Raw genomic sequence first — 27,801 nt, 5'->3', positions numbered from 1 at the left:
GGGCCGACACGGTCACCCCAGCGAACTTGACGGCCGTGATCCACAGGGCCTGTGTGGGATTAAGAAAGGTCAATTTTCGGTCCAAAGAAGCCCAAGAATGAATTTAAGGCCGAAGAACATATGCGGTCGGTTTACCATGTAGAGATCAGAGCCCGGCGCAGGATTGAGGCGGCCCACCACCTGGAGCAGCAAGCCCTCCAATTTTTCAGCCAGACGTTGGAGCCTGCCCTGTGCACAGGGGCGGAGCCAGGCCCGGTGCTACCGTGGCAAGGATGCTCACAAGAGGATTCATCAAGTATTTAGTTCATCAGTATGTAAAATCTACGAGTATAGCATCATTAGTCCCATCTTAGCACTATCGTTGTCCGGTTTCTGGCTCCGTCACTGCCTGTGCAAGCTCCTCTCCTTCAGGCAGTCCCGCCGCATTGATGATACGGGCATACAGCACCTTCACTTCTTCCATTTTGGCTGCGAAATCGTCCAACTACGCCAAACAGAAATTAAACCAAGTGGCAAATTAAAGAAAAAGAAGGACCTGATGAGGCACTACGTACCTCTGACGGATCAGAACCCTGGCCCAGCTGCTTAGAGAACTTCATCATGGTCGGCCTCGCGATCCCCGAAGCCAAGCACTACCAAGAAGTCAAGAACAGAGTTTTGTTTTAGAGAAAAGATGCAGAAAATAGAACGCCCTTAGAACAGATTTTTTTTTCAGAGAAAAGAAGCAGAAAATAGAACACCCTTAGAAGTTAGAACCAAGAACAAGAGCAGATTTTTTTTAGAGAAAAGAAGCAGAAAATCGAACACCCTTGGAACCAAGAACAAGAACAGATTTTTTTAGAGAAACGAGCAGAAAATCGAACACTCTTGGAACCAAGAACAAGAACGGAAAGACTGCATGGTTACATACCAGGCGCATGGACTCCGGGAACCCCAGTCCGGCGTCGCGGCCGGCCGGGAGACAAACCAGCACCATCTCCGAGCCATGGCCGACGAGCGAGGTCGGGCGGAGGGCGGTGGCGCCGAGGATGCAGCCGAGCGAAGCCGCCATGGTGCACGATGTGGGAGGAACTGGAGAGTGGAGACATGAGGCGAGGCCATGGGTGTCCTTGTGGGCTTTATATAGGCGGGCAGGGGCGCAGGGCGGGCGAGGGAGGATGCTCTGGCTGGCTGGCTGACGAAAAAGTAGGCAGCCTTTTTCTTTTTTGACTGACATTCAAGTTGAATTTATTTGAATACTCCCAACGTTTAAATGAAACTAAAACACTTTAAGCACAGGTATTCCTTTGGGTCAAAGGACCATTTGTTTCAGTTCTGACAGAGATGAAATGTCTAGCAAAAGAAAAGAGATAAAAGTACAAAAGTAAACTTTTTTAGAGTTGAGTAACTCTTGAACAAGCCATATTTCTCATGGTAAAACAAATACAACTAAATTACTAATCAGACAAATCATTGAACACTATTATTTATCCTTTACAATGTCGACATCCTACTTTATTTTTTGGGGATATTTCTCTTCTGACGCTGCCAGAGCAAAGGAGCCATTGGAACACCCAAAGACTCGACCAAAGAAGATTCCTCTCCCCCAAGTACTATGCGCAAGGCTTTCGCACCAAGAAGAGGCCGGCAGACGCAGATGATTAAACATACACAACAGCTTTTTTGCCTGCACAACATGGTGGTGATTAATTAGTTGCAATTCATAATTATAGCAAAGGCCATCTGCAAGACTGCAACTCAATTTAATCACCTCAATCACGAGGTAATGCATCTTGGATCAGTTTGGAAACATATGATTCTGCAAGAATTGAACCATTCCCGAGTATCTGGCTCATCATCTGTTTGAACAAAAATATACAGTATTGGAAGTTGGAAAAAATATGCAGGCACAAAAAGATGTGCCCTGTATAGCCAAAATAATGTGGGGAAATATCAATGGGCCAAAAAGAAGTGTACCTTGTGTGCGCCAGTTGGTGCACCCAGCATGAATCTCTCTTTCAAAAGACCCATCTTATTATTAAACTTGTGGTAATCCGTTTCTATCTGATGGTGGTTAATCTTATTTTTCAAAGGACCTCCTTCCGGTTTATCCATATTATCTTGAACCAAGATATGAGCAATTGCCCCTAAAGATCCAAGGGCCCCAAGAAACGAAAGAACTGTGTCCACCTGGAACACCTCATGGCAGGCTTCCTCGGCAGCGTTACAAAAGATAGTTGCGTACATCCTAACCATATGTATTTTGAAAATGATCACTATATGGCGTCTACCATTGCATCAATTGATACAGAAGGCGGGGGTGTTTACCACCTTTTCGGGAGAGAAAAATGAATGTCCATGTTTATTCCTGAAAAACACATAAAAGAAGAATCTTATAGCGAAAGTTACCTGGTTGGTTGTATGTTGAGAAATTTCTGTTGAACGGATGCCTAATGTTGAGATTTCCTGGATTGGATTGTACAAAGTTGAATTTGATACAGTTGGAGTCATTCAACAGCCGCAAGTAAAAAATAAAGAACGCAAGAATGCACTAGATGCAGTAATGTACGGTATGTAAAGAAAAGAATACAAAGTAATTTAGTTAGCACTTATTACCATGACCGTGGACGCTAAATCCAGAGCTGACTGTGCATTCTCACATACCGCCAGTGATATCATGTTGGCCATTAGATTCTACAATCACAAACGGATAAAGATTGAACAATGTATTCATAAAGCATGCTCGTCAAATTATTATTATTATTCGAGTAAATTTTAGAAAACCACACTTTTCTAGTCACTTGTCTCACAGAACCACACTTGTCGCTAATTTGTTCGCTGTGCCATCAAGCCCAAAACACACGGGTTAGTGAACTTGATGGGATTTCTGACATGTCTGGCCCATCTGTCAGACAAATAATCGGATCTGACCCGACCCGTTAGTAACCGGATAACCCACCTGCTCCGCTCTCTCTCCCCGCAAAATTCCCCATCTCTATTTACTCCCCGGTTCCCCGCCGGTCTTCCCGTCCAGGTGTGGATTGATCTAGTTGAAGGCGTGCTAGCTTGATTCATTAGCAGCGAATCACTGAAGCTCACCTTTGATCGATGGATATTGGTGTTGTGGATCGATGGGGCTTACAAGGGGTCACCAGACTCGATCTCGTTCATGGACGACGGGTCCTCCTTCATGTCGGCGACGCGGGCCTTGAGCTGCTGCTGTCTGCAGCTGCTCCGCCATCTCGCTGAACGTTGGGTCCGCGATCTGCTCTGCCATCCCCTCGCCTGACGCCGCTCTTCTTCCCCAACTCCGGCAGGAGCGCCGCCGCTTCGTGCGCTACTGGTTCCCTGCGTCCCCCGCCTCTCCGTCCGCACCACCAGCTCCGCTGCGAAGCTGCGAGCACGGCGCCGCCTCCTCCCTCGACTCTGGCCGCCCCAATCTCTCCCGCGCCGTCAAGCTCGCTTGCCGCCGCAAGCATGCCGTCGACCGGCCGCCTCTGTCCTCACCTCGCCTCCTTGACCACGCCGCTGGATTCGCCGCGCCTCCACGGATCTCGGCAGCAAGGCCAAGTCACCATGCGTCGCCATCTTCCCCGAGTCCGGCCATGGGACGGGGAGGCAGGGAGTGGGAGGGTAATGGGTCGGGTCGGGCCGGATCGGATCCGACGTGGCGACTGACCCAGCTGTCGGAAATCCCGTCAAGTTCACTAAACCGTGTGTTTTGGGTTTACTGTTACATTTTGTCCGAATGGTTTTGACGCAACGGACAAATTAACAAGTGTGGTTCTGCAAGACAAGTGGGTAGGAAAGTGTGGTTTTATGAAATTTATTCTTATTATTCGAAATGCTGCTCCTCGGAAATCCAGAATAAATCTCAGAACATGATAATCTTCCATTCCTTCTGTTCCAAATTATAAGATGTTATAGTTTTGTCCTAGGTCAAATTTCATAAAGTTACTTAACTAGACAAGTAAGTAAAAGGACAACCAAGTTTAGTTTACCACATTCATTGTTTTTCACCACTAATTCTTACGTGCACTAAGTAATACAATAACAGGAACCTTTCACACGGTTGGCCACGTTAACACGTATACTGTATGACAGGTGTGATCGAGACTAACCGGAATGTCAGGATTGGAACTACGGATCTCCCGTGTGTGGCCAAAAATCTCATCCTTCTGCTTACGATGGATCTCCCGTATGTGGCCAAGAATCTCATCCTTCTGCTTACGAAACATGTCGGGCGGCACACGCTTTTCAAACAAAATCAACAATGGGAAGTTAGAAACAAAAATAAGAAATCCAGGAATAAAAAAGAACTGCCAACAGTAGCGAGTCTCTTATGATGAAACTTGACTGATCAATAGTAGCACTACTACGGAGTACATGTTTTCGCTGCCTTCTCCAATTAATCTTGTTTTGATCGTCCATACAAGTCTAACGTGATACTACGCACTGACATTCGATTAATTACCAGCCCCTCCTCTATGGCTTAACTGGACTCTCAAAATTTGGTCGCTTGCAGCGACATCGCATAACCCCTATGGCTCTATCTATTGCCATGCATTACTTTGAGATGCTACTTGATTACTTAAAGGAACGAATTGCATAGCAATTAAAAACAGAATAGATGGAACTAAAGAGATCCATTACTGATAAAGCAGCAATCGGTGCCAGACCCAGCGAGGCCCTGTACTCAGCTCGGTACTTGTCTAACCTCTCGCGGAAGTCGGCCAATACGTCGCTCTCCAAGCTCGCACCCTGGGGAAGAACAAGAAGAAGAAAAGGGGCAATTACCGGTCGAGTCGGGACATATATGGAAAATCACGCGGGAGTGGGGGACAGAGGAAATCAAGGCGGAAGCTCGCAAGCTTAATTACTTACTGGCGCGTTGGGACCGGCGTCCTCTGGCTCCAGCTCCGGCTCAGGCTCCTGGCGATGATCGGGCCCCTTGTGGCACCGGGAGAGGATCGACGCGGCGCGAGGGCGGCGCTGGATCCTCAGCGGCGGCGCCGGCGAGGGGGCACGGGAAGCCTGCAGGGTCACGCGAGCCGGGCGCGCGACGGCGGCGCCCCGGGACGCGGCAGCGTTTGGCGCGGGAGGTGCTGCTGCCCAGGAGGCGCAGATGAGCGCGGCCATGGACGAGACGAGAGCGTGGAGCTTTCGAGGTTTTGAGAGTTTGGAGCTGGGAGGGCGCGGGCGCGCGAAAGCGAACGACACGTGGCGACGCCTCGCCGAGCAGCAGCAATATATATACTCCAGGCCGGGTTTATTTCGGACCGGATTCTGCGTTCAGGGTGAAATATATGAGCATTTCGGTCCGGATTCTGTGTTCCTTGGTCGCGAATCCTGATGTGTTTGTTCTTCCAGGATCAATTGTTCATGACGTATCCGGTTTCATCAGAAGAAAAGAGAGGAATCCGTTCCGTTCTTCAGCTGCCACGTTGGGACGTGGAGCCGAGCGAGTCGGCCATTGCGGACCGTCCGATCTCCGTTGATCCAGTCGACGAAAACGCGTACTGAGCAGCGAACATAACTCCCGTTCTCAAACGAAACTTTGTAAACTTTTAGCCTTCGACTCCCTGTGTTTCAACTATGGCGTATTTCGTTTCCTTTAAAATTGATACCATTGGCGTATTTCAATTCTTGGCGTATTTAATTTCTGTGAAATAAAATTGGTAACATTGTATTTATATTCAAATTCAAAACTACTCCTTCCGTTCCTAAATATTTGTCGTGGTTTTAGTGCAAATACTTGTCGTGCTTTTAGTGAACGGAGGGAGTACTTAATTATGATTACGATTTGTATCACATAATCCAAGTGTGATGGAGTAATTACTGGTCGAAGACTTCCTCAAACTAAATGAAATAAGTCTTTTTTTTACGAAAATGGCAGTGTTAAAAATCTACTTACTAATTAAGAGTCGAGATTTACACAAGCTCTTTCGCGCAAAAACAAGAAAAGAAGAAGAGAGAAAACAAAACATCTAAGAGGCTTACATAATGATCAACGTGAGAGGAAAAACACATGCAGCGTTGAAGAAAAGCACACCTAAAACCATCGAAGGACCTCGCGACACCGAGACAGTGACCACAAGAACCGCGTCAGCTTAGCTGCCATCTCTGTGGCCACCAGGAGCAAAACAAATCGACGAGTGTGGCCTGCATAGTCGAGGGCTCCGAAGATATTCCAAAATATTTCGGTCGCCAAAGCTCTTTCGCTTTCTTCGTTGAAACAACTGTGGTTATCAGTCATAGCAGCGGCAGATCTGAACGAACTTCAATCAATATTGGCCACATTAATCTTGATCATGCAGTTCTCGAATAACTGGATCAATTGAGTTGATGATGGGAAACCAATCTCCATCATGTCTGCATATTTGAAGGCATTTTATTTGAAACCAGACTACCAATTTGCAATAACTATTTGGAAGAACTACATGTCAAATTGACATAGAAACTCTTTAGCTTGATCAACATGCATGCGAATCCGTCTTCAACTTTTGGCCGGACATTAGCATAGACAAGGTGTGAATCACTCCTCGTTACAGTTCTATGGAACATCTATAAGGGACAATGCCATGGTTTTTATAAATGAGGAAGAAGTTGCTGAGTCTCTTATCCACTCGGCGCTCAAGCGATCTAATATTATGTGATATTGATGCTACTCCGAACTCCTCAAGACTGAATGGGGTCATGATGTCTCACAGACGTGACACGTGTGTAAACCGCTTTGTAATCTTGTAAATTTATCTGCATGACTTTTTAAATAAATCTCATAAAATAGCATGGGCTCTGGCTTGTCTTTTTAGTATCAATGTGCATGCTGTTTTTTTTACGTCCATAGTTTCCCCTCAAAGAAAAATCCCACGACAACACTTGACAGTGGTACCAAGGCGGTGGTACGCAATTTATGGTCCGGACGTCGTTGGACCTGGCGTTTCATGCCGAGGTGAAGTGCCAATGCGTGAGGTGTTTATATAAAAACAAAATTAGTTTTCTTAAAAAAATTAGCGCAGCTTTTCTCAAAAATAAAATTAGCGCAGACTATTTTACGCCAAACACAAAATTATCGATTTTTGCCTCTATGCGATCTACTTTAAGAAAACACGAGGGGGGCACCGGGGCAGGTGTTCCTGTCACGGCTGTATTTGACCTTATTCCTTGCAAGTTTCAGAAGACCAAGAAAACCCAGAGAATTTTCACTTCTCACCTTGACACCCCCCATGGCGAAAACCAAGCGAGACAGGTAGAAAGAGAGGGGGAAACACAATAGATTCCCCTTCCGTCCGTCTCCGACCCTCAACCAACCCCTCTCTCTCTCTCTCCTCACCCTCCGCCTCCGCCTCCCCTCCCACCTCTCCGCTCGCTCCTTCTCCTCGCCCTCCTGCCGAGGGGGCCTTGCGCACAGGCACAGTCCCGAGAAGCACCGTCTTCCTGCTGCTGGTTTCCCGAGAACGCCCCCGCCGCCATCTTTCTTGGAGTAATTTTTTGAATTTTTTTTCTTCTGGTTTTCCTTTGGTGCGAATCAGCCCGAGAAGGCGCTCGCTGCTGGCGACCGGTCCATGGAAGGCTTCTTGGTGAGCCTGAACCCCTTCCGATTCAAGCCGATTTGGCCAGCGAGGACTGCGCCCAAGTCCCTCTGAAGCCCCAGAAACCTTCCTCCTCCGGGGATTGCGAGAAATCCCCGGCCGCCGTTCCCCAACCCCCTGCTTCACTTGTTAATCTGAAGTTCCCCGTGCGATTCTCGGGGTTCTACGAGATTTCTGAGAGAGGACCCCGCTTCCTCTTCTTCCATAGAGCCCTAGAACAGTCTTCTTCGTTTTAGGTCCCCCACCACCCCTTGAAAGGGCATGAGCTTGTTGCCGAAGGCTCCTTCTTTTGTGTAGTGCTCCTGGCTGGCCGTGCGTCCTTGTTGGTGTTGCAGCAAGGATGGCGAGGGAGGACGGCCCGGAGTTCGTGAGGTGGAGGGAGGAGTTCCTGTCTCAGGAGAGGGGCAGCCGCGTCGTGCATTACTATCTGGAGGACGCCGATGGTGTGTCGCACCTCGCAGTCGTGGGCACGGAGCGGAGCCTGCGCCACATGCTCTACGTCGTGTCAGAAGACTTCCATGGGCCGCAGGGATTCGGTGGTGTTGATGGCGGGCAGGGGATGTTTGCGCGCAAGTGGCGCTCGCGCCGTGAGGTGGTGGATTGGCTTGAGTCCTTCCTTCCAGCGAAGACCCTCGCATCAAGTAACTCTCACCTTCTTTGCTCATAGCACTCAATGCATTAATTCGTTTTGCCACCAAGTATTACCTCAATCCATTATTATTTAGTTAGTTTAACATGTTGTTCTGTTCAGTGTTTCTGGAACCTCATGATGGTATTAGTCAACTTACATGAATATACCTTTCCAGTTATATATGAATGTCTAGAAATCTTGTGTGCATAGTTTACCACATCTTGGTACCGAAGCCTGTTTTGCTTAGATGCAATAAGCATGTTCAAATCTTCAAGTGCATGGCAGAGTGTAATGCAAATTAATAGACCTAAATGGCAAGGTTGAGGACCTTCTGTCCAATTTTATCTCAAAATGAAATATGGTACTCCCTCTGTCCGGGTTTATAAGGTCCGCACGGAATTTTATGCCAATCTTTGACCAAAAATTACATTTGTACTCCCTCCGTTCCGGTTTGTTGGGCTGATCTCTCAGATCAGGGTAACCAAGGCAGACTCCCACCTCGCGCATCATTAACTGCAGGCTTAACAGAAAAATCGCAAAAAAATCTACTTGCAGATTGTACCCCTGAAGCATTGTATGGCGCTGTGCTGCTGTGGGAAAAATAAAGAGAAAGGGCTTCGTACGTGGGAGAGTACTCCAATAAAGAGCGTACGCGGGCGTTTCCTCTTCCTGAAATCCCGAATTAAAGGCCCCCTTCAGTTACGAGAAAAAAGGGAGACGCGAGGCTCGTACGAGGGAATCGGGGAGATCGGCCTATCTATCTGAAATCGGGACGCCAGGGAGATCGGCCCAACAAATCGGAACGGAGGGAGTAGCATTCATATGCCCTAACTGAAGTAACATTCAGTAGTGTAATATTTGAGTAACCACTTGTTGCTGTGTTTGTTTATGTATTTATCTGTTGGGTTGCTGTTAACGTGGGATATGTGATAACATGGTTTCTGTTGCACTTTATAGACACTCATTTGAGTCCTTCCACCATCATTTTCCAACTGGGAATGGGGAGAAGTATGCATTTCCATTCCCAACTTTTACAGTTTGGCAAAACTGGAAACCTCTTGATTATGCACTAACAAGTAACAATCATACCAACATAAATGCATGGATGCAAGATTATACACTTATATAGTTACTAGTTCATGGACTTGCTGAGTTTTAGAAACTGGCAATAAGCACCCATATGGTGAAGCGCAAAATTCAAATTGTGAAAGCAGATGAAGGTTGAGACAGTCTGCGTGTTGTTATATGCAAAATTATAGTAGTACCAGCCACTGAGAATATCTTTTAATCAACACTAGGGTTTAAAGTACCAGACTCATCTAATTTAAATCTCCTCTTCAGGAACTTTAGAAGTATAGAACAAAAGCATAGACCATATGGGGTCATTCCAGTTTGCACATTAAGACAAATCTCATACTAGTGTCTTTAGAGGAAAGACCATCATGGTCTAATTTTAAATAGAAAGCCACACAGAGGTCTTATATAATGACAGGGGACTCCAGTTTGCAAGAGAAGTATTTAAGTGCTAACAGAAACTACACATCATGACAACATGGCAGATTAGCGGAGCTCAAATCACCAATCAACAGCTAACAATAACCCAGAATACCAAGCACTAACTTGCACACCAAGGACTACCTGGCAACAGCTGAGGGCTTTAACCCCACTCGAGTCCTGGCTGTTCATCCCTGGATCACCAACGCTCAGTCTGCACCACCTCATTTGAGATGACTCCTGTGTCTGCTAGCATCTCCATACTAGTTAAGATTCAATCATACTTCATAAACTATTTTGATTCATTTGCCGCAGAAGATATAGACCAGGCATGCTTTCTATCAATCATATCTGCACTTGCAGTAATAGGAGTGATGATGGGTTGGATAAAATTAGTCACGTATACTTTTCCCATCAGAATAAGAACAAATTGTCAGGTATATAATGCCATTTGAGCATCTTTGATTGGATTGGGGAAAAAACAATACGTCATTGAGAGAAAAAGACAAGCCGAGCCTGCTTAATATCAATATTTTTAATATGTATGCCAGGGTGCGACTCGAGTTCTTTGTAAAAAAATATTAATAGATAACAATACCATTGGAACAAAACGGGTCTCTATGAACTGCTGCTGCTTCATATCCTTAAGAGTTCTTCTTTGCATTGTTGCATTTCTTACCCTGTAATGTTTAGATTGCATGTCAGGTCATTTCAGTTCAGCATATACACATTTAACTTGTATGATCATCATCTGTATTATTTTGTTTTAGTTTGTGCCGAAGTGGTACGGATATTTAATATCATCATCATAGTATTACTTGTTCATTTCAGATTTTTCAAAATTTGGACCTCGAGTGGGCAACAGCATCGGTTTAGATGGATACAGTGAAACTGGTAGCTTTGTGTGTCACAATGTGGTATGATTTCACTTATAACTTTGCATATTATTTCTCTGCTTCTTTCTTGAACATGTTGATAATTTTTGAATTATGTTGTTAGGGGACAACTTGCAGTTCAGATATTATGTGGTCTGGTCCGTTCTGGACTTGTAGTAAGCAGCTTCACCACTATAAGGCCTTTTCTCGTAACGGGACCACAATATCTGTAAGTTTTGTTATGACTATCTGTACACCTAGTTGCCCATAATTTTTTATTTTATTTTAAATGACGTCCCATTTTGCAGACCCACTCTTTTGTGCTTGTCATGTCAGAGGAAGAAACTCGCTATCTTGCATACCTGGAGGATATGTATGAAGATAAGAAGGGACATAAGAAGGTCAAAGTGCGATGGTTTCATCAAAACCAGGAATTTGCTTGCGCAATACCTCCTCCTGCTCCTCATCCTTGCGAAGTTTTCATCACTGCTTATTCTCAAGTAATCAGCGTGGAGTGTGTCGATGATATTGCAACGGTTTTAACTCCCGAGCATTATGAAAACTATGCTGACACATTGCCAAATTGTTCTTTGGTGGGAATCCGTTTCTGCTTCCGCCAGTACAGTAAAAATAAATTTAAGCATTTTGACTTGAGAACATTGCGTGGATATTTTAGTCAAGCTGCTGTTTTGGCCTTGAAAGTTTCACCTGAGCAAGAAAAGGATGGTTCTGATACCACAAGGGCAGTTAAACATTGCACACCTGGGAAGACTAAGTTTTCAAAGCAGTATGAGAGACTTTATTCAAAATGTTTGGGTACCAAAATCTGCAGAGGCCCACAAGCAGGCTCCATGCCATCTTATCAGAAACCTAGTAAACAATCTCCCGGAAAACATCTCTCAGTTAAGTTTATAGGGCCCCAGAATGAGCCTATGCCAACCTACAATGTTGGCGACAAGATAGAGGTTTTGTCTCAGGACAGTGGCATTGTAGGCTGCTGGTTCAGGTGTACGGTTCTCAAGCCATGTACTAGTCATAACAAGCTTAAGATTCAATATGATGATCTCCAGAATGCTGATGACTGTGGTAGACTGGAGGTATGGCTAACTGATCTTAGTATGAGTTTCAAGTTGAATTATGCATTTAAGAAAGGGAAAGTATATCATAATTTTTGGCATCTTCTTACTCCTTTTATTATCCCCAATGTCATGATCTATTGTGTTTTCTCTGCACAAGGATATACTTGACGGATGATGTTATTTCTTGCTGTGTCAATTAAATCTTTTATACTTCTCTGTAGGAGCGGGTACCTGCCTCTGCATTGGCTCTTCCTGATAAACTTGGACTGAGATGCGCAGGCCGGCTCAGAATTAGGCCACGTCCTCAACAACATACTTTGATGGATGACACTGCTCTTTTACCTGGAACTGCTGTTGATGTCTGGCAGTTTAGCGGCTGGTGGGAAGGAGTTGTAGTCAGTACAGATTCCATTTCACCTGATAGCCTGCAAATATATTTTCCAGGTGCTTTTCCTTGCTGAAATGGTGTTTTCCCATTCTTTCTCTTTGCTTGCTGACTGCCTACGGAATACGAAACTTTGTCGTGATAAAATGTTTGTGTAATACATAAACTAAGAGAATAAAATCTAAATGGTTCAGGTACAGGGTGTCGTTTTCCTCTATAGCTAGGTTCCTTAGGTGTAGGAAATATGCTGCGATTTACGGATAATCATATTGTATCACGCTATATCCCACAAAAAATCTAGAATTCTAGATTGAACTTTTATACTCCATTCACTCGATTTAGTTTAATCTATATGTAACACACTACGATGATGGATAATCATACTGTATCCAACAAAATGGAATACTTTCCTAGTTACCGTTCAACTTGTGCCTGGATTTTTGGATGTTTTCTCCATGTTACTCTGTATCAGATGACACAATTATTGTTGCGGGGAATGGGTGGGTGTGTGTGAGGGGGGGGGGGGGGGATTACTACCGCAATTCTTTGGCATTAATTGAATCGTGAGGAACTGAGGATTGCACATTATTGTGTTGAGACCCATCTGTTCCGTATGATATGACTGTAGAATTTGGGGCACACAATGGAATTTAACTCTAAATATTTTGCTTCAGTTAAGGTATTAATTAGTATGTGAATTCCAGAAGTATCTATTTCGCAGTAGTTATATATACACTATTATCTATAGAAACAGTATGTAGTAGAATTGCTTGCAAATATGTGGAAGCAATCCATTAGATGTAGAAAGAATGTTATCTTGGTAATACTCATGTCATAGAAATAAGCAAGCAGGTGTACTCGTATTCCAAATGTATTTCCTCAAGTTACTTGTGCAAGTTGCAATAAAATGAAGGTGCTGACATTTCTATTATTGTTCCAGGTGAAAACTTTTTTCGGGTATGCCAGCTAAATGACACAAGAATTTCGAAAGATTGGGTCAAGAGCCGCTGGGTATCTATAGAAAGGAAACCAGCTGTGCTATCGAGAATACCTTCGGTTGGTGTCCAGATGAGGCAACTTGATATTGTGACGTCCACTGGTGGTTTAGGCTCTGTCAATTCTGCAAGGCCTGAACAAGAGCTGGAAGCTGTGCAAGCAAACTCCGGTGGAGATAAACAGACAGGAGTTGATACACAAACTGAGGTCAGTTTGATGGATAAAGAATATGCTTGTATCGAGGATGTGAAGCAAACAATATTAGGGAAGCGGCCTAGGGATGAAGATGCTGAACAGGACTGCAATGGGGAAGAAACAGGAACTGATATGCAAACTGATGTGCGTTTAACTGATAAAGCTTCTGCTGCTGTGGAGCATGAAAATCAAACGATATTAGAGAAGGACGATGATGCTGAGCAGAACTGCAATGGGCAAGCGCCCAGTTTGACTGACAAATCCTCTGCTGCTGTAGAGGATAAAAATCAAACGAAGGACGATGACGCTGAACAGAACTGCAATGGGCAAGCGCCCGGTTTGACTGACAATTCCTCTGCTGCTGTAGAGGATAAAAATCAAACAATATTAGGGAAGGACAAAGATGCTGAACAGAACTGCAATGGGCAGGCGCCCAGTTTGAACAAATCCTCTGCTGCTGTAGAGGATGAAAATCAAACAATAGTAGGGAAGCGGCCTCGGGACGATGATGCTGAACAGAACTGCAATGGGCAAGCATTTAGTTTGACTGATAAACCCTCTGCTGTTGTAAATGATGAAAAGCAAACGATATTAGGGAAGCGGCCCAGGGATGACGATGCTGAACAGAAGTGCAATGGGCAAGAATCCAGTTTAACTAATAAAGCCTCTGCTGATGCAGACGATGAAAAGGAAACAATATTGGGGAAGCGGCCTAGGGACGATGCTGCTGATCAGAAGTGCAATGGGCAAGTTTCCAGTTTGACTGCGGCCTCTGTTTCTGTAGACATTGAGAAGCAGGCACAATTAGGGAAGCAGTCTGGGGACAATAACGCTGAACAGCACTGCGACGAAGAAGTGTTCAGGTTGACCGATAAGGCCTCAGCTTCTGTAGAAGATGACAAGAACACAGTATTAGGGAAACGGCCTAGGGTCGATGATGATGATGGACAGGACTGCAACGGGGAAGTAGGCGTAGACGTAGATGCTGGCAAGCCGTGAAGTCTGGGAAGTTCGACCTCATATTAGACTTTTATGTACATAGCTATAGATATGGCGAATGTAACCCCAGTGCAGGGTTTTTTACTAGGTTGGCTGATAGCAGAGAGTAACCGTGGACTTCACGTCTCAGTAAACGCGTATTTTTGCTAGTTTCTGTATTTCTCCTAGTTCTCTCATATATCTGTTAGCAGTTACGCGGATTGCAGACAAAATATTACCCCTGGCAGTCATATTGTATAGCAGTCTGGTCGATCTTTGCCTCAATTTAATCCTGGAGTAGCACAGATCACCCATCTGTTTGTGAAGAAGCAACATTCTTTGTCCCAATTTGCTTGTGCTTGAAGTGTGGCTGTTTGATGTCCTGCATTCAAGAGCTGCAATGATTTCAGCGGTTCCACGGCATGATTCATTCTCCTATGGAACTGCAGCTGCGCATGCTTTTATCTCTTCTGAAGGAGCAGCAGAATGAGTGGATTTTTTTCCCTGCCAAAATGTGCAAAGCCTATTTCTGGCATCCTGAACTCTGAAGTCAAATTATGCACCGGTTGCCAACCCCATCCATCCATGCCCATGATCTCATCATTTTCCGTTATGTTAGGCCTGATGTTCCTTCCTTGGTCCATGCAAACTCTCGAGGGGAGAGTCTCGTCTGGTGGGATGCTATGATTGACACGCCCAACAACAAATCTCATTTCCCACATGCTATGCCAAGTTTGTTAATTACATGTCAGCTCATCGCCGCCGCCACTATGTTTTACATTATCTGCAGGAGATTAATAGAATAGCAATCTGAAGGAATTTTCCATGGGCTTTACATCTATGTTTCTACAGCCTGAGCCACTGTTCGCCATTGATGAAGTCTCTCCCGAGGAAAGGGAGGGCCTCCTGGTAGGTGAGCGCCCTTGACCACGGCACCCTCTCCCGTGAGCTCGCCCCGGGCCCCTTGCAGTTGTACTCCCCGAACAGCACCGTCCTGCCATGCCGCCCAAAACCAACAAAAACCCATGTCACTTTCCCTCAGATTTCAGCCCCCATAAAGTAAAACGGACAAGTCCCGGAAATGAAAACGTACTTGGTGCGTGCGCGGTCGCCCCAGTCGCTCCATCCCTGGGGCACGACGATGCCGCTGAGGTCGCACAAGGAGTAGACGACGCGGGCGTACTTGCCCCAGGCGCGGCCAAGGTAGAGCATGCCGGAACCCGTCAGCCGGCAACCCACGAACGAGAACCCGGACTCCTCCGTCGCCGAGCTCCGCTGCGACGCAGCGATCGCGCCGTAGCTCGTCGCCACCGCGTGCAGCCTGCAACCCTGCGCACATGTATGGGTTTCCCTTCTTCGGTCAGGTCACATCAAACAACACACAAACTCGAATAAGTTCGTATTGCCAAATTGTGAAAGAACAAACTTTTGTTTTTGCAGCGTGTAACGTCGCATTCGCCGACACGTCTGCGACAGTTGCGAGGAGAGTACGAAGATAGTGTGTGAGTGTGACCACGGAAGGTCTGAGCACGGATTTGTGCAAGAGAATTGGAGCATTGTGCGGGGGCTAAGTAGTTAGCTACCTGATCCCACTGAGCTGTTGTGACTAATCTAGCTATGTGCAAAGCTATGGGCCTCAATTGTGAATACAGAGCATATACACGTTAGAAAGTGAGAGGACCAAGTGTCAAAGCCATGTTTGCTGTAAGAAATGGAACGGAATGGCGGGGTTGGTGGAAGCCAGAGCTGCGAATTCTTGACAGCAACCCAGCAATGCAACGACCAAAGAATTGAACTAGCAATGGTCCATGGAATGGAGGGAAGAGAAGACACGAAAATGGCAAGGTGGCACAAAATCAACATACAAATAGCAGCCTAGGGGGAGAGCAGAATAGGGTGAAGGAACAACCAATCCCTACCAAACATGACCAAATTGTTAAACAAAAATTAACCCACACACACACAAAATAAATAAAAAAACGGACACCCAAATGCAGGGGAACGTTTGGACGGACGAGATGAGAAATCTTGGGGATCTTTGCCCCGTACATACCTGGTAGAGGGACCTGGCGTTCCCGAAGATGAAGTCGATGGAGCCCTGGATGTCGCAGTCGTAGAGGTAGTGCCTGCCGATGTTGTCGAAGAGCGTGTCCTGCGCCCCCAGTATCCTGCACCTGTACAGCATCGTCTTGTCTCCCGACAGCCGCAGCGCCACCGCCTGCTGCCCCACCGCCCCCGGCGGCGCCGCCGGTGCCGAGTTCTGCACCCACCGATCGCATTGCGCTTCTTTGAGCATACCACATTTTGGTGTGCAGATAAATTCGGCCAATTGATCATGTGTAATAAGTACCTCGAAGGTGAGGTGGCTGGCGCAGAAGTAGTCAGCTTCGACGGCGACGGAGGCGGAGTAGAAGGTGCCGACCTGGTGGCCCGTCGTGTCCATGTCGGACGCCCGGGAGTTCCAAGTGATCACCGTGCGCCCCGTCCCCATGCCGATCAGCGACACGAACGGCTTCGTGATCGGCACCGTCACCTTCTCCCTGCATCCATCAGATCAATCCCCCACCTAGTTAAGCTTTCCACTAGTCCAAAGCGTTAACACCTTGCATGCAACACAATGTAGGAACTAGCTAGCTAGTACAAATTTAGAAGCCTACGTGTAGTATACTCCAGTTTCGCAACAAGACAGAGATAAAAATGGGAAGTTGCTACTGGCAGCAAAGCTGCTAAGCTAGGCGGATGTAGCAAACACACAGAGCCCGGAACTGAACTGGCCTTTTTTCAGAAGCTAGTAAGAAGGAACGAAGAATTAAAGTTAATGGCCATTAACTCTGGAAGGCAGTTACTACGACGAGGGAGAATTGAAGCAGCAGCAGCAGTTCTTCGTCGATCGATGCAATCACCTGTAGACGCCGGGCCTGATGAGGATCTTGACGCGCCGGGCGTTGCCGGCGGGCACCATGTCCACGGCGCCCTGCACCGTCCTCGAGTGCCCCGTCCCGTCCTGCGACACCACGATCGTCGTCTCCGTCTCCGGCCCCGCCGCCGCCGCCGTACTGCCCGGCCAGTGCGCTCCGGCCGGCAAGCCGCGGCGGGCCCCCCCCGCCGCGGACATGGCAGGGATGGCCAGGTCCTCCCACGTGATGAACCCCTCGCCGGAGACGGCGACCGGCGCGAAGAGCAGGGTTATCATTAAGCCGAAGAGCGCGAGGAAGAAACGGTGCTGCTTGCCCGGCGCCGCGGCCGCCATGGACGGCAGTGATCGGTCGAGTCTAGCACACGTGCAGTGGTTTGGGAATTGGGAAGAAGAGCTTTGTTGGTGCTTTAATCTTTAGCTGAGCACAGCGGGGGATTATATAGAGCTCGATCGACCCTGGCCTAGCTCTTGGGGTTTTGGTTGATTTGCACGTTACTAGCTAGAAGCAGATGACATGATCGGGGTGATGGTATATATGATGATGGTGATATGGAGATGTAAGAAGGAATGGGGATGCAAGGAGACGTTTGGAGGCGTGAGGAAGTGGTGACGCCATTAAATATGGGGGAGCGCTTGCCCTGCCCCCGGCCGCCGGTTGCATGCTAGACTAAAACCTTTGCTTAACAAGCTCCTTTTCGGCTCCCATCGATCGATATCTTTGCGCAAATCATGTTTGTTTGGTAGTACTACACAGGAAAGATCGATGAGAGAAAAAGTTTTTGATATGGTTGAAATTAATTGTGTGCACGGTTTCGTGAGGATAACTCGGGAAAAAGGCCATTTTCTCCGTGAAATCATCGAAAACAGATGCGTTTTACGTGACCGTGGCGTGCGCCCATGGCATGTGATGTTTATGCTAGATTGCTCTCCTGAGTACAAGGAAAACGCACACAGAAATAGATTGATTACGACAGATTGCTCTATTGAGTACAAGAAAGACGCACACGAGAAATTGATATCCCACTCGCACCACACGCTACATGGGTGTACATATCATCACTGGACTAGGGTGACCAGCTTTGGCCCCATTCTTTAGAGGGCTTCTGCAGGAAGCTGCCCTCCATCTAGCTTCTCGGAGAAACCGACTGCCAAATTTGGTCAATCGACTAAACTTGTTTGGAGCCTGACCAAATTTGATGAGCAGGGATGACAGCTTCTCAGAGAAGCTTTTCATAGAAGTCGGAAAGAACGCAGCCAAAGTAGTCATATTTTTTTCTACTAGAATACTTTTTTTAGGGGATTTTTCTACTAGAATACAACGTAGTGTATTATCCATTAAAGAAAGTAGTCACATTTTATTTGGACAGGGAATTCATAAGGGTGATACTGGCTATTACTCCCTTTTTCCCATGGCTATTACTCCTTATTACAGACTAATTGCTTGGGTAATTAAATTCAGAAGTGCACGGCATAATGGCTGCTGTTTTGTTTATATCATTTAAAGATGTGTGGAACTGGAAAGGTTGGCCACGACTTGTGTGCTTGGGGGAGACGAAGATTTGTTTGGGGAATTTGTGTTTGGAGTTCTGAAATGGAAGGCTCAAAATCTTAATGGGGAAGTTAGTAAGTAGTTAGTGCAGAACTGTTGGGTCCAAACATGTATGCTCGTCCCTATCTTTCTTTTTTGGCCTGGTTTTTGTCATGGCCAACAGTAAACTGCTCTGGCTTCTGATTAGGCAAAAGGATGTTCTTAAACCGAATGCTGCTTCAGACGACAATGGCAAGATAGCCTACGAGCCAATAATAGTTCTTCCTGCTTGCGCCTTCTTCAAATTACTCTGCTAGTAACAAACAAGCAAAAAGGGCAATTAAAAAATGATGATGGTTTAGGCCAGTAAGCATTGACGTGCACAAACCTAACGTCGTTGAAAATTTACCAAACGGTCAACGTGGCAGGCCTCTCTTCTGAGGTTTAGGCAATGCTAAATTTCCCAGAAAATCCCATGCACGCGTTCTCGTTAGATTTTTTTCCAATGGACGATGCACTGAAAACGGTCAGTGTTGGTACGGAGGACTGCCATTGTCCCGTCGAAATGCTGCAATGTTCTGTTAATGGCAAAAGAGAAATGATTGGAAATAAATAAATTACAACATATATCCTTCTGTTTTGGACATTCATAAAATCCAAGCAAAAAGGTTGGTATTCTAGCGGGTAATGCACTACAGCAAGCAAGGGTGGGTGAAAACTGAAACTGGACACCTGCTTTTGGATCCTGAGTTGATCTGGTGATTTCTTTATTTTGAAACAAAACAGTGCATTTACAAGTTTCAAAATATTCCAAAAAAATAATCGAAGGCGTACATGTAGGGATGCACTATGGATCTGCAAACTTTTGTGGAAAGAAGCTTGCATTCTGTGAGCTGCAGTGCTGCACAAAAGAAAGTAAGATGTTGTCATCTAAAATAGCAACAACAGCATTACAATTTCTTTTGTATATTTACCGCAATAACAATCTTTTGTATATAACAATAGCAATACTATTCACAATTACAGACCATCAGGATGTTTACTTCTTTTTTTAGAGCAAGGGCATCACCCCGATTTCATACAGAAATCACACAGGTTCACAGGGTTTTAGAGGTAGACTGAAAGTAAAAAACAACAGCTGCCAGGTAACTTCTGGACAACAGAAATAGAAGCGAAACAGACTACTTATTACATTCCAGTACCACCGTTCAGCAAATGACCATTAACAGGTGCAGCAGCTTCAACCAGCTTCCAAACGCCTAAGCCACATTCCAGCCAAACACCCTGCTTAAGATATCCATCACCACTCTTCTTAAGATAATAGAACCAGCCATCATTTTCCTCCTCGCCTCAGGTTTCTTTCTGAGTCTCCAAGTTCTTCATCTTCGCTCTCTCCATAGCTTTATCCATAGTTTTCCTTGTCATCAGTTGCATTCCTGCTGCTCCTTCTATTACCATCATCTACCATATGACCTTCTTGTTCTTCCCATCCTTTAGTTGGAACAGGATTCTTTTCCTGACTAGCCTGTGCAATACGACGAGTCAACAAAGATTGACTCAATAAGTGTACTTCTGCCCAGAAATCAGAAAATCCAATATGGGCACACAGGATAAGTGATCAAGTTGACTTAATATAAAATACCGGGAGCCATTTGAGTTGAATAGACTAATGCAAATTAAGATGATTGAATATTTCACATGCTCAAAGGGTATGTGAGTGCACAATGATGATTCTTATTTTTGAGCAGGCAAAACCGGTGCAGAAATGATTCTGGTGTCCAAATATCCCGTGAAACGATGTTCCATGATATGTGCAGGAATATAGAATCACACCTACTTCATCTGGTTGCTAAGGATTCTAAAGTACTTATTACAAGGGAGATGATGACGGTTCAGTCTGCTTTATCAAGGATTTCCTTAACTTTGCATACTGGCATAAAATTGCAACTTTTGCATCGATTGACAAGCTAGGTAGAAGACAACAATCTAAGTTGAATTGCTGCAATGAGTATAGTTAGCAAGTGATCTTCACGTGAAATGGGACGTCAAAATTTACATTAATCTTCTACTTATTCACCTCGAACGGAGGCCTGGATTCCAATTTCTGCAAATGTTTGCAGATATGTGGAGAAATTCAGCATACATTTACTGTTTTAGACATTCATAGCATCCAGTCAGTTAAACCAAATTACCGGCTTGCAGGTTTGTGGAGCGTGATTGAGTGATGCACTGAAGCAAGTAAGGTTTCACATAAATGATATTCTAGCGAGTGATGCACTGAAGCAAGAAAAATCACATAGTAACTGAAATGGAACACCACTACACTCATCTTATATATGTATGTACTTTTAAGCTGAGCACAAAAACTGATACTAAAAGAGAATGACACATCTAGTCAATTTCACCTTACAATCAGGTTCAGATCCATGGGGGGAATGGATGCACTTACGAAACTACTTGACAGATCATACAATACAGATTCTTGAAACCACGTCAAAACTCCATAGAAACTTGTAAGTACTATCTATAAGTACATTTGATCTCATGTTTATTTCAAAATCCTCCAGACGTGTAATTTCAAAGGAAAAAACATGTGTACTCTAACAGTAAAGAGTGGGCACAATCCTAGTTATGCTGTAATATTGGTTACACGTAACCAAAAAAAGCAGCATTTTCCATAAGCTATATCTACGAGTAGAAAAAAAAATACTAGATGGAATCTCCGAGCATAATATTCACTTGCCAGAACTGCTGTATAAGATGCCTTGCAAGGTGTTTCGATTTATTTAGTGAAATTCCCAAATGGCATCTAGCTTAGCATCCCATATACGCACAATTATTGGAACATCATTTATTATTGGAACATCATTTGTCATATGAGCTTCCTGCACTTCATCCACCACTGAATCAGTTGCCAGAGTTGAGAAGTTGCAGATTGCAATCAAGAATCTTAGCAGTGAGCACATAAATGGAATCATTGTTCTGATGAGAGATGACTCACGATCACAGTCCTTGCTGTGTAGCAATAGTTGATCCCAATTTTGATCTTAGTTGCAGAACCCAGCAAAAAAAATTATTACCCTCTTGAACAACTTACAGAATATACTGACAAACTGTATGATATTTGAAAGCCACGAGCTGATAATCACACTTACGTTAACATAATGCTCGCTAGTGAAAGCCAGCATAAAGATTCGATCTCATACCTCAAAAAGGAAACAATATTTACATGGAGCAACACAGTTAGCAAAAGAAAACAATTCATTCATACCTAATTACTATTCCGTGCCTGCTCAAGCTCAGGCCTGTGAACTGACATGCGAGCAATCTCAGATATAGCTGCGTCACTTGCAGGCGTATCATCACCAGCAAGCTCCTCATATGCAGCCTCAAATGCTTCTTGCCAGAACCGTGGAAGCCATACATGATCACCGGTGCGCGTATACAAGTCCCACATCTGGCGCACTAGTTTCTCCCTTTCCTCCATCTCCTAATCAATTCATAAGTAGGCATACTTCAGTACTTAACAGAATCACAAACAATAAAATAGTTCTACTTTCATCTGTTTCAACTTTAGCTTGGTTTTCTGCTGCTGGTAACAGCTATCAAGAATGAAGCGCTACCCACATAATTACCGCAACTTAGCAAGTTACCATACCCTAAATCAAGAGGAAAGGTATACAGTTCTTCATCCATGTAATATACCAACTAAAACGCATAGCATTTTCTTAGCACAAAACTGAACATTTAGAAACCGAGAAGGCGTGGATGTATGTGCCAAGCCGCCAACTCCCTATCTGTCCAGAAAAATACTCCGTATTTCATTGGCCATTGCTTGATCGATCTTGTTTTTCCACTGTTACAGTTGTTTCTTTTTAGAGATTGAAAACATGTGATTGTTCAAAACTTGAAACCGGTACCAGTGTACCACCCATTTCATTCCCATTCTGAAACCCAGAGGCTAGACCGCTAGAGGTAACCAATGCATCTCCTTATTTATCTTCTGACAATGTGACATTTATTTGTATTAAATAGACATCTACAGTACATGTTTGAGGCCAAGGAACAGAACAAGCACCAAATCGCGGCAAGATCCGAGAGAGAAAGGGTGAGGGAGGGAGCCATACGAGCGGGTCTAGGTCGTCGATGAAGGGGTCGCTGACGTCCACGGAGGTGGCAGCCAGGTCTTCGGACTCGGAGGACCAGCGGAGGGTGACGGAGGCGGCGAACATGGACCAGAGCGCGAGGAGCGCGATGGCGGCGAGGGCACACGCCTTGTACCGCCCCTTCCCGAGCAGCGCCGCCTCCGCGCCCGCGCCGACGGCGGATACGGGGATGGAGATCTTCGTCGCCGGTGCCGGCGAAGGGGAGTGGAAGCCGTGGTAATGGTGGTCGGCGACGGACTTCATGGCTCCGACTCCGGGCCAGTCCGGAGTCCAGATTCTGTATCAGCAGATAGTGGAGTGGCGGGTACCGTACAGTGTGTGCGTGTCGTATGCCGGTAGGATCTGAACCTGTCATTTTTATTAGAAATTAAATACTCCCTCCGATCCATATTAATTGTTTCAAATTTGTCCAAATATGAATGTATCTATAACTAAAAATCGTATGGATACATGTAATATTTTGACAAATAATATGCATCAGAGGGAGTAATTAGTTTAATCATTATCTTGTAATTAGCACCGGAGCATTTTCCAGAACAAACGCGGCCGTTGTTCGAGTTTGTCCGGACAGAGACGCCTCTTGTACCCATTTATATATGGTTGTACATCATCGAATAAAGCAAGTCTTGATTCAATCTCATTCTCATCTAATACGTCATCACTGCACGCGACTCTACTGAGAGCATAAGAAGAAAACAGAAAGAGGACAAGAAAGGTGAGAATCAAGATGGCGAGAATATGCATTACCCTCTAGGTTTTTGGAAGTCGACGTCGCTGCTTTGGGCACTGCCACTTCATGCGTCGTCGTTTTGGTAGTCGCCACTTCGGCCACCGCTTTGGACATCGCCCTCGATTCCACGCATGGGGTCTCGCTCCTGCAAGGGGCTATGGCCCCCAATGTGGCGTCGTCTTCTACGACGAACTTGCGGCATCACCACCACATCCAGCTTGGTACCCGATGGATGTACATGAAGATCTGGAGCCGTGGGAACTGCCGATGCCGACCCCAGTCGACGATCTGCCGCTCGCTAAGATTGGGGCAAGCGAACGCTTAGCTGGACTCCCTCTATGCCGAGGAAGCTGACGAACCAGTCGCCGACACGCCCCTTGAGGTAGTGCCTGCGCCGGAACGCGGCGCCTTCAACGCCCACACCTCCATCCGGTGCACCAACCGCCAGGCCAACCACCGTGCCAGAGATAAATATTTTGCAAACAAAGTCATGTGATAATCTAGTAGATTTATTTACAAAGTCTTACCAAATTCATTATTGAAAAAATATGTAAATGGAATTGGTATGAGACGACTTCGAGATTTATAAAATTCAGGAGGAGTAAGCACTTGGTAATATAACCTACTTATGATCATCAGATCTTTTACATTGTACTCTGGTAATACAAGATTTTTCTCCTCTTTTTCCCGATGGGTTTTAAAGGAGTTTTTCATGACATATTACATAACTCAATTTTATTCAGATTTTTCTCCCATGGTTTTTCTGAAGGAACTTTTTCAAAGATGATGAACAACTCGCAAGGACAAGACAAGACATGATTAGAGGGAGTGTTAAGAAATTAATTAGTTTAATCATTATCTTGTAATTAGCACCGGGTGGCTGCCTGAGTGCAAACCGCCGGGCGTCCTCGTGCGCATTTTTCGGAACAAACGCAGCCGTTGCTCGCGTCTGCCCCGGCAAAGGCACCTCCTTGTACCCCTTTATATAGGGCTGTCCATCATCGAATAAAGTAAGTCTTGATTCAATCTCATTTTCATCTAATAGTTTTCTTTCCCGGTTGTGCCAATATTCATTTGCTTGAGTTTTTTAAAATGCATAAAGTGCTGACATTGAAGGCTTTAACTACTGATCTTCAAGTTAGACGTTAGCTCTCTAATGGTTTGCACTATTGATCAACAATGTACAAAGGTAGCCATTCCTTCTTGCTGTGTTGATCGGAAAGCATCAGGAGGTGCCGAGCGCCGACGGATCGCACGTTCTTGTCGTGCTGATCGCAATTTGCAAAGCATCGGGAGGCCGGCAGCACATGCTCCATCCGTCCCCAAATAAGTAGCATCGATTTGTTCTTGTTTCGGAGCGATCAAAGGTATTGTGCGTCTGCCGTGTCGTCGTGCAGGTGCGTTGAACGTTCTGGAGCGCGGCTGCGTGAACTGGACTGCTCTGCCACCTGCGGAGGCTTAGACGCGATCTAGCGACGGCGGCTGTTGGATCTGGCCGGGTGTCGTGCTGGACAGCTGCGATGCGCCGTGATGGGTGTAAAAAAAACTAAATTTCGAGTTGTTGACGAACACGAGCGTACACGGCCGATCCATGTTTTCCTCTGCATTCTGATGCACTGAAGGCAGGAGGAACCGAAAGAATTTTGGTGGATAAAAACTAAATTCAAATTGCGATGGCTAGGGTTTTCCTTGTTCCACCGAGGTTGAATATGTGGAAAAGAGAACAATTTTTTTTATTGGAACAGCAATATTCCATAAGGCTATCACAATCGCTGGTCACCAAACACATTGCATACTTGTCCCATACTACATCGGCACCCAATGGAGCTAGACATAAAACAGTGAGCTGGTTTGTTTCATAGCCTAGGTAAGCGGTGAATGTAGAAGCTCCATCACCGGTAGATGAGCCGTTCGTTCCACGGTTTGAGATTGGCACGTGCATTTAATTCATTCAAAACGAGCAACGCGCTGGCCTGGCGGGAATCACGGGGCGGTTTGGGGGCGAATCCGACGGGAAATCCGGTACCGGCACCGGTATAAAAGCACTTTCCGCATAGCCTAGGGCAAAACACCACACGATACTCAATAAAAGAGAGAGATAAGAAATTTTGCTTGGTTGAAGAGGATTCCCAGAACCGCGTAATCGTAACAGGCTGGCTCCTTGGCTGGTTGGTTTCAGGTGTTCATTCGAGCCATGCTCAGTACGTCATGCATCGGCAAACAGAGGAGGATCCCCAAAATTGTACATGCCAATTACCCCCAGCCTCTAAAGTCTAGACCTTGTCCTTTCAGAAGGAGAGACATCCAGGTTGACCATATTGAGGCCGTCCGGTACTCCGGTGTTGTGTGTCTATTTGACGGTCATCCCCCTCTCTGGAGAAGGAGAGCAGTTGGGCAATTCATAAATTCTAGAATGTTTCAGAGATGTGTCGGTGCAGGCTACAGCGTGTGGGTCAGTAACCGGGAGACTCAACCTCGGCCCATTTCCTGAGGGCCTACGCATCCGGGCCCATTTCTCGAGTAGTGTATGGCGTATGATCTCTACATGTACCATAGACAAGCTTTTTCAAAATAATAGTTTTCTTTAGATTTCCAAAGCTTAATTAACCATTGCATAATTATCATGTGTACTTTTCAAGGTAAACAATTTTAACGCCATCGTCCTATAGGCTAAGGCAAGGTCGATACGAGGAGAGATCGGAAGAAGATAAAATGAATGATGAAATTAACGTTGAATCTTTTTTGTGTGCATGTACCAAGCTATCATTCAACGTGTTGGCTGAAAATGGTTGTTCGCTGCGACGTACAGTTGATGGAAATCCTCATTTGTGTACCCCTGTAGTTAACTATCTATCCTTATGCAAAATCTGTACTCCGCATCACAAGAAACTTGTAAACACTTAATAGTGAATTCAAACATTTTGTTACACTCCTATATTTCCTCTTGTACTTCATCAAATACACCTGCTGGACAATCTAGATCTAACCTACATGATGGCAAATGTTGCATATCACACATAAATTACATTTACTTTCTTATGGAAAATAACAAAATGCTACCATTCAGTAAATGCAATTTTTTAATGTTTTTTAATTTTTTTTCCCGTTCTAATTGATTTGGGCGGAGGGGGGGGGGGGTGGGGGTTCTAGTGATGTTTGATGTGCAATGAATGGTGCAAAGTCCAACTAGAAACGGTGAATTCAAACCGGTTAAAATTGTCCAAAACAGAATGGTGCTACAACTTGTAGTCATGAAGCTAGTCATAATGGGGAGTAACATAAATTAGTAACATGTATATGTTACTAGTTTATCTATGTTTATACTTAATAGTGCGTAGTAACATATTTGTGGTAACATCAAAACCTTATTTATTAGTTTTATAGAATCATTTTATCTTGTGAAGTGTGATGTGATGGTAACATATTTAGTTACCGAAACTCTCTCTTTCCTCGTTAATAACATGATACGTCATCAAAATTGCTTAGTTGGCACTTTAGTTATCACCTTTGTTACTCCCACTATGACTAGTCTGAGATCTAAATCGCTACATCCATTGGATCTGAGCTGTATCTGGTTCATTAAATATACATGTTACAAATACTTAGTTGTACTTTTGACTTGGGTCAGAGCTCGAAGAAAGTAACTTATGGTCAATTTGATCTTATTATCTCTACTACATGCCCGTAATTCCTTTATTTCTGATTGATGTGGTAATAATGGAGATCTAGCAAGGAACCGGGGGAGAAATATAGAAAAGGGAAAGTTGGGTAGGGTTGTCTTTCAGAAAAACACAAAAGCAACAATGAGAAGTGTTCCGCGCTCATGTTACAAGCACACTTTTTATTTTTAGGAACACATGAGACCATATATTGGTTTCCTAACACTCCTGAAGCTAAAATATGTTTGCAACTTCTTAGACCATCCCTAAATTAATTCCATGAAAAGATGGAAGATGGGACATCAATTTGTTTCTCCAACTTACTTGACTTGAAAAATACTATATGCACATTAAAACCGTTAAAGCACAAAGAAAGGAGCGTCCCTTGGAGTATCCACGTGTTGCTTCTCGGCTGCTAGCGCTAGAACACGGAAGTGGCGGCAGCAGTCGAACTGCTCATTTGGTTGCATTCTGGTGCCGTGTTGCCTCTTCGTTCTTTGCACCTTGCTTGTATGCCTGGCAAGTTAGTTCGGTGTTCGTCGCGGCCCGACCGTCAGCTACTCATGCTTTCTTGCCGTGTGTGGGTGCACCATTCAC

General features: G+C 45.1%; 4 protein-coding genes across 10 annotated transcripts; 1 reads left to right on the top strand and 3 right to left on the bottom strand.

Moving 5' to 3' along the window:
- Positions 1-1,352: 1,352 nt before the first annotated feature.
- LOC104582033 lies at positions 1,353-5,596 on the bottom strand. 7 transcript variants are annotated; one of them, XR_002960029.1, is made up of 8 exons: positions 4,864-5,594; positions 4,633-4,740; positions 4,101-4,232; positions 2,596-2,673; positions 2,389-2,445; positions 1,957-2,227; positions 1,751-1,838; positions 1,353-1,666 (listed from the first exon to the last, which is right to left on the bottom strand). XR_002960029.1 is itself a non-coding variant. In XM_024454657.1 (7 exons), exons 1-6 carry the CDS (start codon positions 5,116-5,118, stop codon positions 1,752-1,754), a joined length of 717 nt encoding a protein of 238 aa, XP_024310425.1. In that variant the 5' UTR covers positions 5,119-5,595; the 3' UTR covers positions 1,353-1,666; position 1,751. The 7 variants fall into 7 exon arrangements, 1 of the variants encoding a protein (XP_024310425.1); XR_002960033.1 differs by lacking the exon at positions 2,389-2,445 and having other exon boundaries at positions 1,957-2,347; positions 4,864-5,596; XR_002960028.1 differs by having other exon boundaries at positions 1,957-2,445.
- A 1,620-nt stretch (positions 5,597-7,216) lies between these two features.
- LOC100833465 lies at positions 7,217-14,533 on the top strand. The gene is made up of 6 exons (XM_003562667.4): positions 7,217-8,212; positions 10,528-10,613; positions 10,696-10,800; positions 10,880-11,668; positions 11,872-12,094; positions 12,976-14,533. The coding sequence occupies exons 1-6, from the start codon at positions 7,912-7,914 to the stop codon at positions 14,223-14,225; spliced, it is 2,754 nt and encodes a 917-aa protein (XP_003562715.1). The 5' UTR covers positions 7,217-7,911; the 3' UTR covers positions 14,226-14,533.
- Positions 14,344-17,678, bottom strand: LOC100846353 (pectinesterase QRT1). The gene is made up of 5 exons (XM_024454421.1): positions 17,108-17,678; positions 16,555-16,744; positions 16,258-16,464; positions 15,298-15,533; positions 14,344-15,198 (listed from the first exon to the last, which is right to left on the bottom strand). Exons 1-5 carry the CDS (start codon positions 17,452-17,454, stop codon positions 15,051-15,053), a joined length of 1,128 nt encoding a protein of 375 aa, XP_024310189.1. The 5' UTR covers positions 17,455-17,678; the 3' UTR covers positions 14,344-15,050.
- A 1,921-nt stretch (positions 17,679-19,599) lies between these two features.
- On the bottom strand, positions 19,600-23,148 carry LOC112268725. The gene is made up of 3 exons (XM_024454762.1): positions 22,777-23,148; positions 21,921-22,139; positions 19,600-20,174 (listed from the first exon to the last, which is right to left on the bottom strand). Exons 1-2 carry the CDS (start codon positions 23,056-23,058, stop codon positions 21,921-21,923), a joined length of 501 nt encoding a protein of 166 aa, XP_024310530.1. The 5' UTR covers positions 23,059-23,148; the 3' UTR covers positions 19,600-20,174.
- Positions 23,149-27,801: the final 4,653 nt, after the last annotated feature.

The sequence above is a fragment of the Brachypodium distachyon genome, chromosome 1 (genome assembly GCF_000005505.3).
Source record: "Brachypodium distachyon strain Bd21 chromosome 1, Brachypodium_distachyon_v3.0, whole genome shotgun sequence".
Classification (NCBI taxonomy): domain Eukaryota; kingdom Viridiplantae; phylum Streptophyta; class Magnoliopsida; order Poales; family Poaceae; genus Brachypodium; species Brachypodium distachyon.
Note: the sequence above shows the minus strand (reverse complement) of the source record. Positions and strands in the feature narration are given on the sequence as shown.

Excerpts from the sequence above, each read along its gene's own strand:
- LOC104582033 (XM_024454657.1), bottom strand. The coding sequence starts at position 5,118 with ATGGCCGCGCTCATCTGCGCCTCCTGGGCAGCAGCACCTCCCGCGCCA. Across the intron at positions 4,741-4,863 it reads ACGCCGGTCCCAACGCGCCA|GGTGCGAGCTTGGAGAGCGA; the intron begins GTAAGTAATTAA and ends GTTCTTCCCCAG. Across the intron at positions 2,446-2,595 it reads ATTTAGCGTCCACGGTCATG|GAAATCTCAACATTAGGCAT; the intron begins GTAATAAGTGCT and ends AATCCAATCCAG.
- LOC100833465 (XM_003562667.4), top strand. The coding sequence starts at position 7,912 with ATGGCGAGGGAGGACGGCCCGGAGTTCGTGAGGTGGAGGGAGGAGTTC. Across the intron at positions 11,669-11,871 it reads ATGACTGTGGTAGACTGGAG|GAGCGGGTACCTGCCTCTGC; the intron begins GTATGGCTAACT and ends ACTTCTCTGTAG. Across the intron at positions 12,095-12,975 it reads CCTGCAAATATATTTTCCAG|GTGAAAACTTTTTTCGGGTA; the intron begins GTGCTTTTCCTT and ends TTATTGTTCCAG.
- LOC100846353 (XM_024454421.1), bottom strand. The coding sequence starts at position 17,454 with ATGGCGGCCGCGGCGCCGGGCAAGCAGCACCGTTTCTTCCTCGCGCTC. Across the intron at positions 16,745-17,107 it reads ATCAGGCCCGGCGTCTACAG|GGAGAAGGTGACGGTGCCGA; the intron begins GTGATTGCATCG and ends TGATGGATGCAG. Across the intron at positions 15,199-15,297 it reads GGCGACCGCGCACGCACCAA|GACGGTGCTGTTCGGGGAGT; the intron begins GTACGTTTTCAT and ends GCGGCATGGCAG.
- LOC112268725 (XM_024454762.1), bottom strand. The coding sequence starts at position 23,058 with ATGAAGTCCGTCGCCGACCACCATTACCACGGCTTCCACTCCCCTTCG. Across the intron at positions 22,140-22,776 it reads TCGACGACCTAGACCCGCTC|GAGATGGAGGAAAGGGAGAA; the intron begins GTATGGCTCCCT and ends TGAATTGATTAG.